General features: G+C 41.4%; 1 protein-coding gene across 5 annotated transcripts in view; it reads right to left on the bottom strand.

The window, feature by feature from the left end:
• The window catches only part of LOC111872526 (apoptosis-resistant E3 ubiquitin protein ligase 1), a 61,000-nt gene that overhangs the window by 28,845 nt on the left and 10,967 nt on the right, over window positions 1–21,188 (bottom strand). For 4 of the 5 annotated variants that reach the window (XM_023866532.2, XM_023866533.2, XM_023866531.2 and 1 more), the window contains one exon: window positions 1,031–1,187. In XM_023866532.2, the coding sequence (XP_023722300.1) occupies window positions 1,031–1,187 (157 nt within the window). Of the gene's footprint in view, window positions 1–1,030; window positions 1,188–15,250; window positions 15,600–21,188 lie in introns of those variants that run through there. The other variant, XM_023866535.2, reaches the window with a different exon arrangement.

The raw sequence follows: 21,188 nt of genomic DNA, 5'->3' as shown, positions 1-21,188 counted from the left end.
CGATGGCATCTGCTTCACCCCCGGATCACCAGTAAACTTTCCCAAAGTGGGGGTTTTGTCCACTTTATCCCATGTAGCTGTCCCGACACTCGCACTTTCAACGGAGCTCTCACTTTCACTTGACACATTTTGGGCAGCCCTGTGGCCCCCGTCACTGTCACTGTCACTGATAATGGCCTCGCTATCAGAAGACAAAGCAGTTGGCAAATCTGATAGCTCATCGGAGAACATATCTAATATTTCCTGTCCTCCGAGAGATCGCAACTGCTTTCGTCTCTGAGCCATGTTGAACTGGTAGCTGTGTGGTTCATACGTGCAAGCTTGGATTAGAACAAAGCCAATTTTGTTTAGGTTGTGACAGGAAATGACTCTGGTCGAGTTACTAGATAAGGCAGCAATCATTCCCGAGGTCATCTACGCAGTAGTTACGATTCAACGAAGCCACACAGCGATATATAGCGTTTTGCAACATAACGTGACCGTAGAGGGCCATATGGCCCGACCAGTCCGCAACGCTTCGAAACGTAGAGGGCCATATGGCCCCTCCGGTCCGCAATGTGTTAAGTTAAGCATAGTGTAGTTAAGTGATGTTACTTGTACACATTCCTACTGATCCAATTAGAAGGGGCCGCAATCAACAGAAGAGTTTGAGAAACGCTTGGAAAAGCTATAAAACATGAAGACATACTGTAACTCCCCACAGCAGAATTGCAGACCACATTTTCCACTGTTTGTACTGTGGAAAACCAATATTTGAAATTGTGTTCAACATCTGCTCATCTGCTTTAGAATAAAGTATATCCATTTTGGAGAACATGATTATACTCATGGTACATTCAAAGCCACGGTATACCACGGCATGTTATATCAGGGTGCATTGTATTCATAATCCCAACCAAGTGTGAAGCACACAGTGTTAGTCATCTCACTTTATAAGCAATTAATTCTATAATTAATGGATGGGAATTAATCAGGAGTGTCTGTAAGGCAGGCTTTGGTATGAGCTGCCACAAGAGTGATTAGGCATCACCTCTGGTAGTGATGCTGCAGTCCATGATCGATCAGCCACTGCCGGAGGATGAGACGCTGCTGAAGAAGAAGTGCTGCTCTCTGGAGGCGTTCTTCATCATGTGCAGGGAGCTCTGGAAGATCCTCAAACTGTGCACAGTTCACCAGGCTCGAGATACCTGCAACAAATGCAGACTGAATATGAGGCCATGCATATTATGTGTACATGTGGGGTTGGCACAATAACAGGCTTCCTGGAATGGAATTTCATGCCACTGATACATATAATCACTGACACATTCTCATATAATGTGCTTCACATACATGACACTTAATATTTATTAGCTGTAAAGTACCCAGCAACTGAGCTGGCTCCAGAATGACCCAAGTGCTCACTCAGCTTCCTATACAATGGGTATCATAAGGTCTTTCCCTGGTAGGAAATCTGTAGCTAAGCCAGTGAATAATATTTATATTATTAATGAATGTAAAAAAATCAAAATGACCTAGTAGGTTCATTATGTCTGTTCATCCATATGCATGCAAGAGAGCCCAAACTTTACTGAATTGATTGAATTTAGTAGTGTCATGGCAATGCACTCAATTCTGACACTGTGATTTGGTTTAGGCCATTTGAAGGGTCACAATATTTGCACATGCATCTTCCAAGTCTTTAAGAGATCTGGAAGATCTTTATTTAGATACAGAGTATGAATATTAAAATCCAAATCTTAATTTATTGAAATTCAAAGGCCACTCTATCTAAAGGTCTAACTGAAATTTGTTATAATCAACAGGCAATTCTGAAACATTCTGATGATATTCCATACACAGCATGTTCATAACTATTACAAGACATAACCCATTAAGAGAGTGCACAGACAGCACTCTCTAACCTCCTATTACTCTGTGTTGTGACTTCTGTTCACCCAATTTGCAACACATTGCATATAGCTGACAGACATTATGTATAATTGAAACCAACCTTTTTATTCCACCCCCTGAGTGTACTACTTGTTTTGCCCATTAAAAAGAAGAAGAAAAAAGAAAGGCAATGTCACAAGTAATTTTTATGGAAAAGCGACAATATTTGATTTAAGCTTCTTGTAAAGTAGGAGTTATACAGTATCTGAACAATATAAACACCAAATTAAAATTCGCACAACTGTTACTGTAGGCTAACAATGTCAAATTTTATCAAAATCAGATGAGTAGTTTCAAAGATGATACAAGAGGACAGGCAAACTGGGACGTCTCTATTACATATTCAGTTATGTACTTTGTGGAAAGAATCTATAATGATAGGTATTAAACCAACTAGACCTGGGTCCTCTCTTTTTAACTGTTAGGTTTACTTTCTGCTGGGCCATTGCATACATTTCTTAGGTTTATGTTTTTGTAACCATATACAAATTACTGTTCATCTCTAGCTCCTTCAACCATATGCAGGGCTTGAGGTAGGGCGGGATGGCATCCTGGTTCTTTTCTAAATGGCTTAAAAGCATCCTGTTACTTCTTTGGCAGTAAATGCAATGTACAATTATGTCTATGAATTAAAAGGGGAAAACCATCCCGGTTCTATTTTCATTCCACCTCAAGCACTGACCATATGTACAATTACATTTCACCTCTGACCGTTCCATTAATAATTCCATCTGAAACAAGGGCTCAGGTTAGAGTAATATCAAATTCCTAACCATGGGCTACATCAAAATGTTTTTTTAATATAAAGGGCCGAAAATCTGGTTTACAATCAAATATACATGAGGTACTAATATAAGCAACAATTCTAAATACTATAACATGTTAGAAAACTATCCCTGCTCCTGATTTGCCGACACATGTAGATTTCAGCAATATGTTACATAAACGCTGGTGTTTGTAAATCTAAGTATGGAGCTGAACATAGTAAAGGTGTGACTAGGACATCACCTATGCACACAAGAACCATAATCACACAGTCATACTGAACAGATTGGTTTAGTGCGAATGCTTCACTCTTGTATTCGGGTGCTTGATTCGAATCTCAGCCACGCATTTCCTATCCTGATTGAGGTCTTTGTGCTTTTCCTCAGTCCCTCCATAAAAGTATAGGAATAGTATCTCGAGGCCATGACCCCTTTCTTCCAAGTCATCATTTACCTATCATCCTACTATCTGATGCTACATGTATCAATACTGAAAAAGCGTCGTTAAATAAGAGATGGAAAAGAAACACAATCATTGATCTGTGTTAGTGTTGTGCCAAAAGTGACACTTTTGCAAAGCGCCTAAAGTTCAATTCCCGGAGATGAGGGCCACTTGTTCAAGATGGTACTGAAATGTAAGAATTCGCAGAGCAAAAAATTAAACCTATTCTTGTTAAAGAGATACATTCGGGCTAGGCTTCTACATGTGAGAAGAACGGTTCCCTAGAACCACGCCTATTCCACCTTGCAGTGAGCACTTAGGCTATCGGGTCACGTGAGACTCGCGGTATCATTTTGAAACTTTCTCGAGTTCCCTTGTGCGTTCCGTGTGTTCTTATTGATTGAAATGCGAGTGATTGTGCGATGAAGGCTAACTGCCACAGTCACGTGAGGCCCGTCAGGCTATCACGCTCGAAGCAACGATAAGAGGCACGGCAGTCAAACAAACAAACAAACAAACTCCGTGGTATTAATCCGCAAGCGAACTATACCGACCAAGGGACCGCCGCTTGTCGGCGAAGTTAGTGGCAACTTTTAGCTGATAGAGGGTGTTGTGTGGTCAGAGCAACGAATTCCCACGGCCGTTAATTTCGGTTTTCTAGACCGAAGCCGCAATTTCCTTGAAATAGCTCCTCAATTATCCTCACGAGGCTGAGTGGACCCCGTTCCAGACCCACTATTTCTCAGAACAAATTTGGTAGTGCCGGGAATCGAAACCGGACCTCTGGATCTGTAGCCAGGAACTCTGACCACTAGACCACAGAGGCGGTCAAGTCGCACAGCTTAATTAAGCATTATATCATGAAGACGCATGACGGAATGGAGGTACAGTTCCATGCCTACTTAATCTCAGCACTATATAGAAGCGAGCGATCAACTTCACGCCAGGATAGCTTTAGGTCCGTGGACACAGGTCCGGTGCCCACTGGACAGGGAATAGTTGGGCCGCTTTTTCGGTTTCTTGATCTATATACAGTCGGTAGGACTCCTTCGACAGGGGTTCAGCTCGTCGCAAGGCCGCTACCTACACACAGAAAACAGAATAAGCACACACAGACATCCATGCCTTGAGTGGGATTCGAAAACAAATCCCAGCGTTCAAGCGAACGAAGACAGCTCATGCCTTAGACCGTGTGGCCACTGTGAAGAGCTAACTGATATATATATATTGTACACTGAGTGGATGGTTCTTACGCTGTTTCCACTACACAAATCTGCAGGGTTTGAGGTTCTCACAACGCTGGTTATGAAGAGTTCTGTCTTCTGATATACAATGCCGCGTAGTCCGTTGAAAGTGAACCGACGTTTCGGAGGAACATATGGAAGACTGAGGTGACTTGTTCTTCCGAAACGTCTGTTGACTTTCAGCGGACTGCACGGCGTCACATTTCGGAAAACAGAACTTTTCAAAGGGTCATTTTGTGCGATTAAGAAAAAGAATGGAAGGAAAGAAACCAAATAGAGGGGCCAGAAAGTGAGGAGGAAAGACAATGAGAGACCAGAAGAAAAAAAGGGGAAAAAATAAACAGCAAATAAATAAACAGAAGAATCGAAAAGAAGGAAAGGAGCAAAGAAGAGAGAGATCGGGTTTATTGCATCCTAACTGACCGCCCCTTGTGCATATACAACTGTGCTAAAGGGGAGAAGTCGGAGTGAAACCAAACATCCAGCTGGTTTTGGAATTTACGAAGAGAACGTTTCGTTGCCTTCACAGGTTCATTTAAATGTGCGATATTTAATGCGGATAATGGGGTTTGCTGCAGGTCACGGTAGCCGAGCGGTCTAAGGCATGTACTGTGTTCGCTCGCTTGGAAACCGGGATTGTGGGTTCGAATCCCACTCAGGGCACGGATGTTTAGTTTGTGTGTGAGCGTTTTTCTGTGTTTGTGTACAGGTAGAGGACTTGCGACGAGCTGATCACCCGCCCAAGGAGTCCTACCGAATGTGTAAGATCTAGAAAAACCTAAGTGAACGGAGAAGTTCATGGAGGTAGGCCTAGGCACTGGGGCTGTAGTGCCAAGGAAAAAAAATGGGGTTTACTGAATCGGGAGTAAGCATTCGATACACAGGCAAACACATCTAATTAGAGCGCCTGCAAGTGTACGTTTAGACTTCACGCCACACATTACTGAAAGAGAAGTTGCCGAAGCTGTGGTCTTCTTTGTAAACACGACCGGATTTTGTACGATATTCAATATCCAAAATTTTTTATGAATTCGCCAGATAAATCATATATACTATATATATATATATAATGTGCTGCAGCGTGTAGACCCGTTGCTGGGTAACGGTCACGATACGACGCCCGTTGCTGGGGCAGCAGATTCTTAATAAACGGTATCATGCAACCCGTTTCTGGGCAACAGTATGGTAAACACGTTCCCGTGGAAACGAATACGCACGCAACAATAGAAGAACGGTGTTTCTATGTGGTTCGTTATAAGTTATAACCAGGCCAGTTAGAACAATGAGTCGGTTTAGTTCTGCAAGGAAGGCTGGGAAGAGATGGCGCTATGGTTCGGTTGACAGTTGAGTTCTGCACGGGAAGCTGTAAGACAAGACCTGAGCGCGTAATCTCCACTGTTAAAGCCGTTGCCAGGAAACCGCTGATGAAGACTCAGCAGGTTGGAGAAGGCTTAGGGGGTGCTGTGGTGATTTGTGAATTGTGGAGATTGGCGGTGGCGCTGAATTATTTGTACTTACGAGTCATGTGCGTATAACTGGTCAATAAATCCATTCACCAATCCAGAACCCGTTTATAGCCACACAGAAATAGTGACAATATACGTAATAACGGTTACTATAATTAGTTGAATTCTTAGCTTATGTAACTTTGATCCTATTACATTTTTAGAATAGTATATTATCAGTCACGTAGATATCACAAGACGGAAAAAGTGGAAAGGTGCTCTTAAATTTTAAGTACCACAATTTCCCGTGTGGCGTTTTGACATACTCAACGCACTGTGGCCGGCAACAACGACTCTCGGGTTCAACGGAGTAATGTTGTGAACAATAAGAATCGGCACTCATAATTCCATCTTATTCGAAAAATAACGACACATTTGAAACAAAATATTAATAAAAATAAAACACTGAAATAAAGCCAGATGCTTATAATACAATTATAGAATCTCGAACAAGATTTAATTTTGTAACAATAATAATCCGAAGAACGTCTGTCGTTTCGGCGTAATCTATCTAAATATTAAAACAAGTACTGCTTCTCCATAATTGGCATAATCCAAAATTCCTGAGTTCCAGGGGAACTAATGATTCCTACTGAATGTCATTCCTCTTTCAAAACGGAACGGTATTATTTCGTCCAGACTGACAACTTTTGTATTACGTCACGGTCTCAACTGTTCCCAGGCGGACTACCTGTACGTTACATTTCGATATTCCGTGTGAAACGGCCGAGCTATAGCTCAAGCGGTTAGTCGCTGGCTTCCCACCGCGGCGGCCCGGGTTCGTTCCCGGGTCTGGTCAAGTGGAATTTGTGGTGGACAAAGTGGCGCTGGGGCGGGTTTACTCCGAGTACTTCGGTTTCCCCTGCCAAGCTTCATTCCACCAAATTCAGCATCATCATAATCACCCGCGGCAGGCTACAATAGGCCAATCAGTGGCCGCCGTGCCGAGTGGACCCAGCTGGACTCCAGCCACCACTAAGCGAATTCCCTGTGGAAGAGGTGCGCTAGGAAGGAGGAGTTCCTTTTTCTGCGACATAACGGGCCAATGTGTCTTCTTCGGAGAACCTTGACACCAGAGGAAGTGAGAGGAATGTGTCCTACTCTTTCGTGTTTTTCATCTGGTGAGAATACATATGAAACAAATATAATTACAAAGCATTCTATAAATAATGATTAAAATAAGATGGATATGAAAAGAAACTGAACTGATTTATCACGTACCCAAACCTCAGTGATCAGCCTGATGACAACAGTACAAATAATTTCTACAGGAACAAATTTCGGGCTAACACGCATGCGAAACCTACCAGCAGCAATAAACTTCCCAGTGACAAGCCACCACTGTCCCTTGATGGTTCTGCAAACCTCGTTTAATTAAATACCGGGGGGGAAAAAACAGACATCTGTTCGATCAGTAAACCATTTCGTGACGCATTTTACGAACAAATGTGGTTAAATAGGGCAGGGTGGAGGGAAAAGGGAGAGAAGAGATAAATGTAAAGTAAGGGGGGTGAAATGAAATGTGGAAACAGGGGTTGAAAACCTCCAGCTCACAGGCCTCTCATATTCGTTGCATGAAACAAATTACTGGGCGTTCTTTACATACACGATTCGATGAGACAGAAGCCATCCTTGACACAGTAGCAGTAGCGCCATGAATGCATACAGGCCTTCATTTGGACCATTTCTGCCGGTCAGATATGCCACTAAATTCACAGTACTGAGTCAGTAGATTAATTATTCAGGCAGCCAGGAATTTCCCCAAGATTCTTCAGTCTATCGATAAAGGCCTGCCACTGAACCCTGTTCTCATTCAGTTCAACATAGTCAAACATTTCACATCCGATCTGCTTAAATAAGCAGAGAAAGAAGCAAAGGACGCAGGAAACTGGGAATGAAGAAAAAGAAAAAATAAACCAGAAAATGTTTCAATGATGGAAATGAGGAAGACGTGGAAAAAGAAACTATAGAGGAAAGAGAAAAAATATAGTAGAATAAAGTAAATTGGAAGAAAAATAAAGGAAACGTACATAAAAGATCAGGGGAGAAACGAAATTAGATAAAGAAGAAAGAAAATTGTAAGAGACAGACGAGAACCTCAAGCAAAGCGAATTATCGATTAGCAAGTGGATTTCAGGACGCACTAGTGAGACACGGCGCTTCAAATGAACGCGATGTGGGCGGCGGGGTGCAAAATGAATATGGGGACAGACAAAAACAGGAGGATCGACTGTCGGCCACTGACTAACGCTTGCAGTGGCGGGAGAGTCCATTAATTATATGAAATGGAATGCAAAGACTAGTCTCGCATGAGTGCTGTCACTGTATCTCTCAAACTGAGGGTCGCGACGTGTAACATATTCAACACCACAGCAAGTTCATACACCACAACTTCCAAACTCTGTCCTGGATCACTGGACACTACAGAGGAAGGAGGGAAGCTTGATGAACATCATCATCATCTTAAGTTCGAGTCTAGTTTGTCAGTAAGAGATGGACTTAAAATTCAACGCGTCTCCCAAAAGTAAAACTTAGTTTGTGAAACATAATTGACTTCAATGGCATTACTTAGTCATTTTAAGTAAAAAAGAAGGAACGGAAGAAGACAGAGTAAAACAAAGAAATCATAAGTAATAGGAATAAAGCAGCGCGTGGAAAAGAGAAAGAAATAAAAGACTGGAAAAAAGGACAGTGGGTAGGAAAATAAAATATAAAGAATAAGGTCGATACACACACACATATATTTAAACATAAAACAAGCAATAAAACAATAGAGAAAACAGAAAAGCAAAAGCGCAGGAAAGCTTTAGGCATTAAAATAAAAGACAGTATCAGAATTTAAAGACAGATAATAAATTTTTCGAAAGTGTGGCAAAGTTAAAATATTGGAGAGCGATCGTAACAAATCAATGCTACATTTACGATAACATTAAGAGCAGACTGAACTCGGTGTGAAGACCCACGAGAAGAACAGCAGGCCCCGAACATCCATACATGAGAAAATGCTAAAGCCGAATGTGGAATACTCCGATGTGATGTTGCCACTCTAAAATTTCGACCACTCTTCCAAGTGACATCGCATCACAAAATCGCGGCTTCTCTCCCATGCCTTTGAAAATCATAAAAAGAGAGGGATGAAGTTCCCAGTTACAATGTAACAAGACATGATCGTTGTCGCACCTTTCTGTGCAGTACTGACTTGCACTGTTTTAGCACCTCCTCTCCTGTGATTTGGGAGGAGTAAAGTAAAAAAAGTACAGGTATGCCTGTACCAAGCCGTGGAGACCCATAGGGTTATAGGGTTGCGAGATGTTGAAGCCCGCACATTTTCTAGACAATCGGCTCATATACGGTGGTAAGGTTGTCAGCCTTATGCGCCAGCCGCCCTTTACCCCCAGGAATATTCTTGGTACAAATTTCTGTTAGAGGCTGAGTCGATCCCAGGGCCATAGTGCGGCTGGAAGGATTAGATAAATTGAAAAAAAATCACCTCATCGGGATTCGATCCCGCGACCTTCCGGCTTGTAGCAACCCGCTGCAGTCCAGCCTCATCGACACTGCAAAAGCCTTGTGGTTTACACATTGCATCCAACTTTCACATCTTTCTTACCACAGATAGCAAATATACATTACTTTTGCTGATATTATGAATGAATGAGGGGTGGGCCACAGTAATCCGGGCCTTACACCGCGACCATCAATGATTTATTGTGCTTCCCCTTTGATTAACCGTATTACTCCTACACTTCGAATGAAATGTAGGACTTTGTTTATTGGCCAATATTCAGGCACATGACCTTGCTGCTTGATATTGCTTCCCATTTCCTTATTGGACGGCGGCTTAAGAACCAAGCAGTCCAGTCCCACAGACTGCCATGCTCTTCTCAGAAGTAAATTTGAATTGAACTTCTCTGCGCGAATTTAAAAGGCGCTTTCTCTTCGTTCCATGAAAGTGAGACCATGGCCAACATTTTGTAAATTTCGGACGTTTCTAGTTTAAGTATACAAGTGGGATTTGTGGTGGACAAAGTGGCGCTGGGGCGGGTTTTCTCCGAGTACTTCGATTTCCCCTGCCAATCTTCATTCCACAAAATTCTCCATCATCATAATCACCCGGGGCAGGCTACAATAGACCAATCAGTGGCAGCCGTGCCGAGTGGACCCAGTTGGACTCTACCCCCCCACTTAGCGAAAAAAAAAAAAAAAAAAAGTACTCGACAAGTGTAAGGGGATGCATTTTTAAATTTTGCACCTATGCTTTCAAACGTCATAACCTATAACATCAAAGAATGTAACTCTGTTCAAGATAATTAGTTTTACATGCGGAAATAAAAAAAAAAGTGGCCTACAGTCCGCAAGCGAACTATACCGACCGAGCGACCGCCGTTTGTCGGCGAAGTTACTGCCAACTTTTGCGGATAGAGGGTGTCACGTGGTCAGCGCAACGGATCTCTACGGCCGTTAATCTAGGTTTTCTAGGCCGGAGCCGCTACTTCCTTGAAATAGCTCATAAATTTCGACTGGGTACGTAGGACAGGTCTTCAGATGGTTTCCAACAGTGCCTGAAACTGTCTAGCCAACAAGCCCCGGGATGCATCCATTTAATCCCATCAAATTTACTGTTCTCCCGCGTGGAGGGTGGTTAGAATACCTCCACCGTAGCCCTGCAAGTAGTAGAAAGCGACAAAAAGGGAAACCGGTGCCTGGGGACATAACTGAGCCAACCTGTCACTGGAGAACATGCAGGGACCTGGTCCTCCAGATTGGGGGTTGGAAGCAAGACTGACGACCTTGCTCTACAAGAATTGCTGCTATGAAATCCAAAGAAGTGAAAACAGGATCAACAACAAAACAAAAACAAATTCCGTGGTTTTAGTCCGCAAGTGAATTATACCGAGGGACCGCCGCTTGTCGGCGAAGTTGGTGCCAATTTTAGCAGATAGAGGATGTCGCGTGGTCGGCGCAACGAATCCTCACGGCCGTTAATTTCCTTGAAATATCTCCTCCATTATCATCACGAGGCTGAGTGGACACTGTTTCAGATCCACAACTTCTCAGAAAAAATCTGGTAGCGCCGGGTATCGAACCCGGACCCCCGGATCTGTAGCCAGAAACTCTAACCAGTAGACCACATAGGCGGTTGAAAACAGGATCAACTCTGGCATAATCTTCTAAACGAGGTTATGGCCCCGAAAGGGCTGTTTTACCAACAATGATGATGAAATTTACTGCGCCATAGTAGGCAACATGTCTTATAGTTCCGCATGCCATAATCATGGTTGGTCAGGGTATATAAAAGAAACATTTCGAGATATCACGAAATATAATTATGTGCCATCACTGGGATTATAGTTACCATCACATAAAATCTATATCAAGCAAATTATTCTGTAAACACGAATTTGTTTTACCCTTACTTGTGCATACCAAAAATACTTGGTCATGGTTGGTCAGGGTATATAAAAGAAACATTTCGAGATATCACGAAATATAATTATGTGCCATCACTGGGATTACAGTTACCATCACATAAAATCTATATCAAGCAAATTATTCTGTAAACACGAATTTGTTTTACCCTTACTTGTGCATACCAAAAATACTTGGTCATGGTTGGTCAGGGTATATAAAAGAAACATTTCGAGATATCACGAAATATAATTATGTGCCATCACTGGGATTACAGTTACCATCACATAAAATCTATATCAAGCAAATTATTCTGTAAACACGAATTTGTTTTACCCTTACTTGTGCATACCAAAAATACTTGGTCATGGTTGGTCAGGGTATATAAAAGAAACATTTCGAGATATCACGAAATATAATTATGTGCCATCACTGGGATTACAGTTACCATCACATAAAATCTATATCAAGCAAATTATTCTGTAAACACGAATTTGTTTTACCCTTACTTGTGCATACCAAAAATACTTGGTCATGGTTGGTCAGGGTATATAAAAGAAACATTTCGAGATATCACGAAATATAATTATGTGCCATCACTGGGATTACAGTTACCATCACATAAAATCTATATCAAGCAAATTATTCTGTAAACACGAATTTGTTTTACCCTTACTTGTGCATACCAAAAATACTTGGTCATGGTTGGTCAGGGTATATAAAAGAAACATTTCGAGATATCACGAAATATAATTATGTGCCATCACTGGGATTACAGTTACCATCACATAAAATCTATATCAAGCAAATTATTCTGTAAACACGAATTTGTTTTACCCTTACTTGTGCATACCAAAAATACTTTGTCTGGTAGATGTTTACCGCACAACTAACGCGTATGACATTATCTAACAGACAAAAGGAAACCGACGCCCTCTTCTGGCGGGGCAACACAAAATGTCCAATAGACCCAGTTTTACCTTGTATCATATCTTCAGTAAACTCAAGGGATGGAAAATGTCTCCACTAATGTGTGTGTCCCTGCTCCCACTTTAGAACATAGGGCTGATTTCTCAGTTTCATGATCATTTTACATATGGTAGGATTCCTTGGACGGGTGATCAGCTCGTCGCAAGGCCTCTACCCAAACACAGTACAACAAAAACACAAAATAAACACACATACCGAACATCCATGCCTTGTGTGGGATTCGATCCAACGATCCCGGCTAGGGCCGCGCCATAGCTCAAGCGGTTAGTCGCTGGCTTCCCACCGCGGCGGCCCGGGTTCGATCCCGGGTCTGGTCAAGTGGGATTTGTGGTGGACAAAGTGGCGCTGGGGCAGGGTTTCTCCAAGTACTTCGGTTTCCCCTGCCAATCTGCATTCCACCAATTTCTCCACAATCACCCTCACCTATCATCTGGGGCTGGTACAACAGGGCAGAAGTGGTGGCAATACAAGGGACTTAGTCCCACCCCACTAGCAATAAAAAAAACGATCCCAGCTTCCGAGCTAGCGAAGGCAGTTCATGTCTTAGACCGCTCGGCTACAGTGACCAGCTCCACAATAAGAGTCACGTTTATTTTTGCACTCCATCGTCAGAAACATAATTTTGGCTTAAATAAACGGTATGGACCTGGTATGTATCCTGTCTTCAGTAAACTCGAGAAGATGGACATTGTCCAAAATAATAGTAATGTATTTACAAAACGAACTGATACTACTACTACTACTACTACTACTACTACTACTGCTACTACTACTACTACTACTTTTTCAATGGCTCTTACAGCCAATTCACTGCCCTGGCCTCTTATTTTGTTCCGTAATCATTTCTCACAGACGGTAGGACTCCTTGGACAAGTGATCAGCTCGTCGCAAGGCCGCTACCTAAACACAGGACAACACAAACACAGAATAAACGCACACACACAGACATCCATGACCTAAGTGAGATTCGAAACCACGATCCCAGCGTCCGAGCAAGCGAAGACAGTTCATGCCTTAGACCGCGCGGCTACTGTAACCGGCGACTCTTAGGTTAGGAACACACACAGCGACATCGGTCGTACGACGTCCGTACGGTTCATGTTGCATCAAGTAGTAGAATATAAAGTGTAGTCTTAAGCTTTCATACGTGATGACATGCGACATCGATCGTACGACAGTTTGAGAGCAAAGAAATGTATTTGGTCGCTTTACTTTGAAAAGGAGGTCGTACGGCAAAAGAATCGTACGACATTTTTCCGGACGACCAATGTCGCTGTGTTTGTTCCTACCCTTACTAAGGCATGAACTGTCTTCGCTCGCTCGGACGCTGCGATCGTGGGTTCGAATCTCACTTAAGGCATCGATGTTTGGTGTGTGTATGCGTTGTCCTGTGTTTAGGTAGAGACCTTGCGACGAACTGATCACTTGTCTGCAAAAAATGATTAAGGAACTAAATTAAGAGGCTAGGGCCCTGAATGGGCTGGAACAGCCACTGAAAAGAAAATATATTATTGTAGTACTGCGATTGATATATATTGAAAATACGATGGTTGTTAATGTATTAAAAGTGCTGACTCATTTGCTTCTAAATTAATCAAATCAGTAATTAGTAATCAATAATGATATTTAATACAACTAACGTATTCAACAGTTTACCTCAGGACATATCTGCTCCACGTATTATTATTTAATTAGTCACACACACACAAGCACAGTAGTGTTAACAACCGCTGATCATTAAACGGGAGGTCTCAACATTTATTATATGTTAATGTACTATCAACTTCGTCTTGCTATCTCTCGTATTGCTTTCCGATCCTCCATGTTATAGTGATACGGAAAACCCTCAGTTTAACGACATCTCCCACGAACAACATGCATTCACTAGTAAACAGTCTCCTTGATATAGCATACTATATTTCAAATGTCCGCATCAAAATATTACCAATACTCACGCAAGTGACGGGACACGCTAAAACAAAAGACTGTTCATGCGTTCGTAACCTATTACGGAGCTTACGTTCATGCCTGACAATATTTTGCTATGATAGCCCCAAATTTCATAATAACAATGGCAAAGATCAAGCTTACACACTTTCATGTCTAAGTATGCAGTGCATATAGTTCAGGTTTTCCGGCAAAAATATGCATGCATTTCTAATGTGTACATGACTCGCTCGCACTATCCTCCTTGCTTTGATCACCCTAGTAAAGAGTAAACCTTATCATTCCTCTCATATGAGAATTTCTGAAGCGTCTTGTTACTTCCCTTCTTTCAGGTCCGAATTTTTTCGTCCGCAGCCTCTTCTCAAACATCGTCAATCCACGTTCTTCATTCACGGAGAGAAGACCAAGTTCCATACCCACACAAACCAGAATAAAGTAATAGTTCTGTACATACAAAAATATCCTAGACTAAGCTGTAGCGAGCATCCGTTAATTCACTCTGCACTTAATTTCTTCGCGAATGAAATTTCGACGTATAACAGTCATTTCTCAATATCCGAATTTTACCACATACCTGAGGGCAATCTGCATCCACAGTCGAAACATTCGTCATGTCCTGCTGACAAGGAACACACTTAACTTTGAATGTGTACACCCTACATTAAAAACATGCAGGGTTAATGACGCAGAATTACTATAAATTATGTGCACATCCATAATCAAAATTAATGCAACAGCAATTTGTATACGACATTTTTTTTTTTAAATACAAGCTACTGTTCTGGAAAAACTGTCAAATGATGGATAGCAATGAAAGAATCTCGAGCGAAGAAAAATTCGATGGATTTAGTAGGGTGCTAATCAGAACATGCCAAAGGAACGTATTATATTTAAATACTAAAACGCCTACATGTGTAGCTTCTTTGTTAAGTAGTGCGAAGATATTTATCATTTACCAGTACCATGAAGTGTAACATGCAAGGCATACCATGACGGCATTACATGCGAGAATCTCACCCGAGGAAGCGCTGCAGGAAGGATGCAATGTCATCCCAATGGAATATATTTCTTCCCCTTCAGTGCTGCACATGTTTCATAGTCCTGCTAAATGCTCTTCATGACTGTAACTACGTCGCGTTACCGCAACGGTCCATATTGTCGCATAATGCACGGTACCCAATAGACGCCACCACCGACGACGTCGATCCTGACGGATCCGTCCCAGCCCCCTTCAACCCCACCATCCCTTTCCTAAAAACATAGTCAGAACGGTCAAACTCTACACAAAGAACAGCCTACGCATTTACACACAAAGCTGTTAACTTTTAAAATGTGGTGTCTTTACTGTGCCCCTCCTCCATGACGTTACTACTGTCCAAATGGGACGTACAGCTGCGCAGACGCGCAAAGAGGGCGGACTATACGAATCTATCGATTCATGTGCCCAACGTTTTCCAACCTCCCCTGTCTAAATTCTGTCACTACCCTCTGCTGGTAAGTGACCATATCAGTTGCACTGCTCTCACCATATATTCTCATAATTATCCTCTGCTACCACTGTGCCAAGAGTACTGAGACCAACATCAGGCGCCCACCGATTCATTTCCAATCCATGCATCGTTAACCAAGAGGAAAAGTGCGTCTCCCTAAAAAAATCCAAATCAGTTGTAACTAGAAATACACCCGATGTGAACCGGTTTAAATACATGCCAAGGCATTAAAAAAAAAAATTCTTTCGCCCTGGCATCTTATCTACTTTACGAACAAAACATTCCATTGCATTTTCGTTTGCTTTTCTTCCTATGTCCTTCATTTTTTAATCCTCTGCATAAATGAATAAAATGAAGGCGTAATACCAGGTCGAGTCCATCAGTCCGAATGCTTCATCTCTGAAACCGCTGATCGGATTTCGACAACATTTCCTGTTGGGGATCATACTACATACAAGTTATCGAGCGAACAGATCCCAATCGATTTCTTGGCCACAGATCAACGTACAAAAATTTGTATGTAACATGAAATATGATTTTCATTCAGATTTATGGCTTTTATTTTAAACATTTTTCGAGGCCGTAAATATGTCGATTTGATCCACCATGTTCCGTTGAGCAAAATTACATTGTTAGAGACAAAAGATTCAATGGAAGACTCCCAAGGAAAAATAATGCTTTTAATATTCTATAAATGGGTAAATACTCGTATACATCGAATATTTCATCTCATCTTAAACCGTGCGGGGGGGGGGGAAACCTATGTACCTCCTGCTTAAATGTAATTGTCTTCAAATAACCGTTTCAGGTTTTAACATACAAATGTCATTATATTAACAAAGGAAATTTTCGGTTCAACTGCGCCTATGACCTAAATGAAGATAACACTGTATTCTATGTACACTTTAGATTTTATTATAGGCCCACATGAACCTAATTATCATTCGTAAAATTGTTGAAACTCGAGTATTGGAAGGCTGTACAAGCAGGCCTATGCGCATGATACATATCTGGCTCGTTTGCAGTAGTGGATACGCACTGTTCATATACGTGTAGATAGCACAAGTCAAACAGCCTTTACTTGGACGAATATAATACAGTATTAATATACGTGCACTGTATTCCTTGAACAGTTGTTCACTCAGCTGGCTACGAACCCTTCTACTTTAACAGAACCTAAGTTTCACCCATTACCATCTTCACGAAGCCACACCATTAGACCCAATCCATTATACGAGTACATTCTAACAGTCAATTTAGACACAGTCCACTACCAAGTAACCTCTCGCTTTTACTTATGTCATCTCAGTCGTCTTCTCTGACTAAGATAAATGCATTTCTCATCTTCCTCCTGCGACCTACATAGCTCTCTAAGCTTCATTTAATCCTAAAAAATATTAGGTGAAGAGTACCTACATATTGTCACGTGTTTGAGAAGCAACGCGACAAGAAATTGTGCGGGTTCTCGGATTTGAACGAATAATTTTATTGGACAGTCACTTTTACACTCGCAAGTAATCAATTAATCTGAACTTATAACGTCGTCAGACGTTTCCTGTTCTCTATTACAATTACTTGCACCGCTGATCTTCGTGAAGTGACTCCTGCTCTGAGCTCAACTGTCCTTGGTCCTGTCAGATACGGAACCCTCCTGTTCTAGTCGGATAAGAGCACCTGATGATGGCACTATAGCGCCGAAACATGTTGTGAAATAACAAGTGAAACTGAGTGCAGTAAAAGACGGACACTGCATACATATCACGGACGGATAAGAGCTCTTTCCTGCTAAAGTCGAATACAAACTGAACTCGTTTCAAGTCAAGTCAAAGTCACATTGCGACTGACGGTCAGTCAGTCAGTCAGTCAGTGAGTCTTGGTGTCGAGCCCCATTTGGGGCTCATGAGCAGATATTAATTATTACCTTTGACAGTTACGGTCTTGCTTCTGTGGGGCGCCCTCTCTGACGAGAGGACGGGTCTATCTTTTGTATATGCTGCTGGCCCTTGCCAGTACAGTCTTTTTTGGGTCCAAGTCCCTTGGGACTTGCGACCATATTTTACTGTCTCAGATTTGAGACTTCCCTTTTCGTCCCTTCCTACGACTCGCAGAGTCATGTTTCTTGTCGCAGTTGGACTCTTATAACTTGCACTCGGACTGAATATGGAATACCTTGTCGCAGGGTTAATTTCGCCCGCTGCTACGCAAACACTGCTTCAAACAATTCGTCTGTAACAGTGGAAACCCCAATTTTAGACTTTCATTTACGCGGCAACGATTTCCTAGGCTTCGCTGTCTAGGAATTGATAACCGTTGACTAGTGATTAACTTCATATCGTCCGGCTTTCAGGCAGCATACCACAATATTATGACGCTTTTCATTACGTAAACTTCTCCACCATCCTGTCTGTTCCTACTTCTCATGTAACATGTAAATAACATATTCTCCTCTGAACTTTCCTTTTAAATGAAATGAGTACCAGGAATTAATTAAATAATTTTCCTGGGGAATGAATGGCGGCCGGCGCGTAAGGCTGACAACCTTACCGCCATCTTTGAGCCGATTGTCAAGGTAATGTGGGACCCTTAACGTCTCACAACCTTATGGCCTTCACGGCCTGTTACAGGGTTGCAGTGTTAGAGACTTTGAGAAATATACTCTAGTCTCTAACACTGATCTTTATATTTCTATAATATTCTGCACGTTTTAACCAGATGTCATTAAGTAACAACACATTAACAGGGAGTGCGAAGTCAGTTACTGAAGATTTGTGACGTCTGACAAATAGACAATTGGACTGATCTTTCTGTGCACTAGCTAGCAACAGTGGTTATTTGCTACATGTTGAGTCATTTGGTTACAGGGTTCAGTAGCTTTATGCGAATTGGGATTCAATTCACTTATAGTTGTCAGAGTGTCTCACTGGTGAGGAGTTTTGTTAATCCATCAAAAACATGGTCGGCAAACTGCTAGAATGGAGAATCAGTATTATATGGCGAGTGACTACAGTGACACACTAATCCCTAAACTTCAACCTGCTTATCTTTATACTAAGTACTACAATAAGCATTACATTTCATTATATACATTTCCATAGGTAATATGAAATATGAGCAATACCAAAAACCCATGAAAATATAATATTCTTAAAATAAATTGAACCATAATCATAGTAAACAAAGGCAAATAAAGCTGAATTGCAAAATCACCCTAAGACTCACACCAAAAGAAGTTAACCAAATGGGAGACAAAATCAATTCTGAATAGAAAATCAACAAAACCAAGAATCCTATGGAAGCCAAGATAAACAAAAACAAAGCTATCCCAACCTAACCAGAACATATGAAACCAAAACTCTAAGAAAACTAATAACCACACCAAAAATAAAAGTGAACCAAATGAATGACAAACCAAATAAAAAAGTCAAACCAGACCCGAATAAAAGTGAAAAAAAAAAGAAAAAGAATGAATTAAAGAAAAACTATGCTCATCTAATCTAAAATCAACACTGATAATTGGACAATCCCCTCTCCAAATTCCAGCAGTCAAACCAGACTGATACAAATATACAAAAAAAATCCAATACAAATTAAATCAAACTTAATAAAAACCAGACCAGTGGTGTGTAGCCTGTATATATGAGGAGTGTGTGGAAAGTAAGTTTCAAGAAATTATACACCATCTCTCTATCTCGTATATATGGTTCTATAGCTCTTTGTAGGGCCTTTGCTGTTTTTCAGTTTCTTAATCTTATACACAGTCAGCAGAACTCCTTGGACAGGAGATCAGACCATCACAAGGCCTCTAACCATACACAGAATAAACACGCACATCCATGCCATCTGTGGAATGTGACCCCACGACCCCAGTGTTCGAGTGGGCAGAGACTGTTCATGACTTAGACCATGAGGCCACTGAGATCCGCGAATTATGCAGCAGAACCTCTATTTAATGTTTATCTTTGTTTATTGTTTGTGTGATAGCACAGTCAATATAGCGACTGGCTACAGGCTGGACAACTGAGGGGTCAGGGTTCCAGTCCCAGTAGGGTCAAGAGCATTCTCTCCTCCACTTTGTCCAGACCCGCTCTGGGGCTTACCCAACCTCCTATCCAAGGGGTACTGGGGGCTCTTTCCCCAGGGGTAAAGTGGCAGGGGCATGAAGCTGACCACTCAACTCGAACTAGTGCCGAGGTCAAGAAAATGTGGATCTATACATCCACTTCCCCTTACACCTTCGTGGCATAGTGCTTAATTAGTTAAGCACAGGTACAACTTTACCTTCCCTTACCAACGAAAACACATCGGCTTATCTGGTAATGCTTCTCACATATATTTGAGACATGCCTATCTGAATCTGAGTTGAAACACCAAATATGTGGTGCTTCTGTAATTTCCCTCACTACCTCCAGGTAAACGCTGTGATAGTGACTTGAAATGATGACTGTTTCCTTACACATCCTTTGCAATTCATCATTCATTAATCATCCTACCATTTTATGTTATACGTATAATCTGAGCTACTGACTGAAATGTTAAATAACCCATAAATACAATAAATAAAACAAACCAAACCAACCAAGAAGTCTGGCTAAACTGAATTGAGGTAAAAAAGTAAAGTCATCCCTGTACACTATGCCATAAAGATGTATGGGGGACTAGAGGTATAGTTCCACCATTCTTGACCTAATAACTAGATGGTGGTGTGTGGTCACCTTCAAGCCCTGACTTCTTCACCCCCAGTGAAGAGCTCCTAGCATCCATTGCATAGGAGGCTGAATGGGTTACAGAGCCAGTCTGGACACTGTGTGGAGTAGAGAAAGAATCCCTTGCTCTTGCTGGAAATAGAACCCAAGCTGTCCAGCCCACATCCTGTTACTGTACTGACTGAGCTATCCTAGCTTGTAACTAAGTTGAATCAAAACTAAACCAAATACCAGCCTAAACTGTTATAGTGTTCTTATTCTTATTCGTTTATTTACATCCATAACTGTAAAATATACAATCAGATAAAGTCAAAGAGAATATATAGATTTAATAACAACCACACCTAACATAATCAAAGAATACATAAATACTTAAATAAATTATATAAAAAAACCACCAGCACATGCATTAAGAGATAATTACAGTCATTTAATTCAACATCTTACATATAAAAAAACTCCTGAAGAGAGTAGAAGGAACTATGCAACAAATAACACTTCAATTTCCGTTCATGATTTGTTTATTCCGTCTTGCAGTGCATACACTTATCTATCTTCTTCTCTCACTTTCACTACATGTTTCGGCATAAGAATGCCATCTTCAGGTGCTACTCAATTCACGTCAAACTAGTACATTGTATGCCTTGTCTTCACTTTAAAATAACTAAAATATATGTCCATCATATATATTGACAAATGTCAATCGTAAAAATATTAAAACTGTTCAGGGTTCCCGATCGCTACGTCGTATCTTATTACGCC

This window comes from Cryptotermes secundus, unplaced genomic scaffold (assembly GCF_002891405.2).
Source record: "Cryptotermes secundus unplaced genomic scaffold, Csec_1.0 scaffold537, whole genome shotgun sequence".
NCBI classification, from domain to species: domain Eukaryota; kingdom Metazoa; phylum Arthropoda; class Insecta; order Blattodea; family Kalotermitidae; genus Cryptotermes; species Cryptotermes secundus.
Note: the sequence above shows the minus strand (reverse complement) of the source record. Positions and strands in the feature narration are given on the sequence as shown.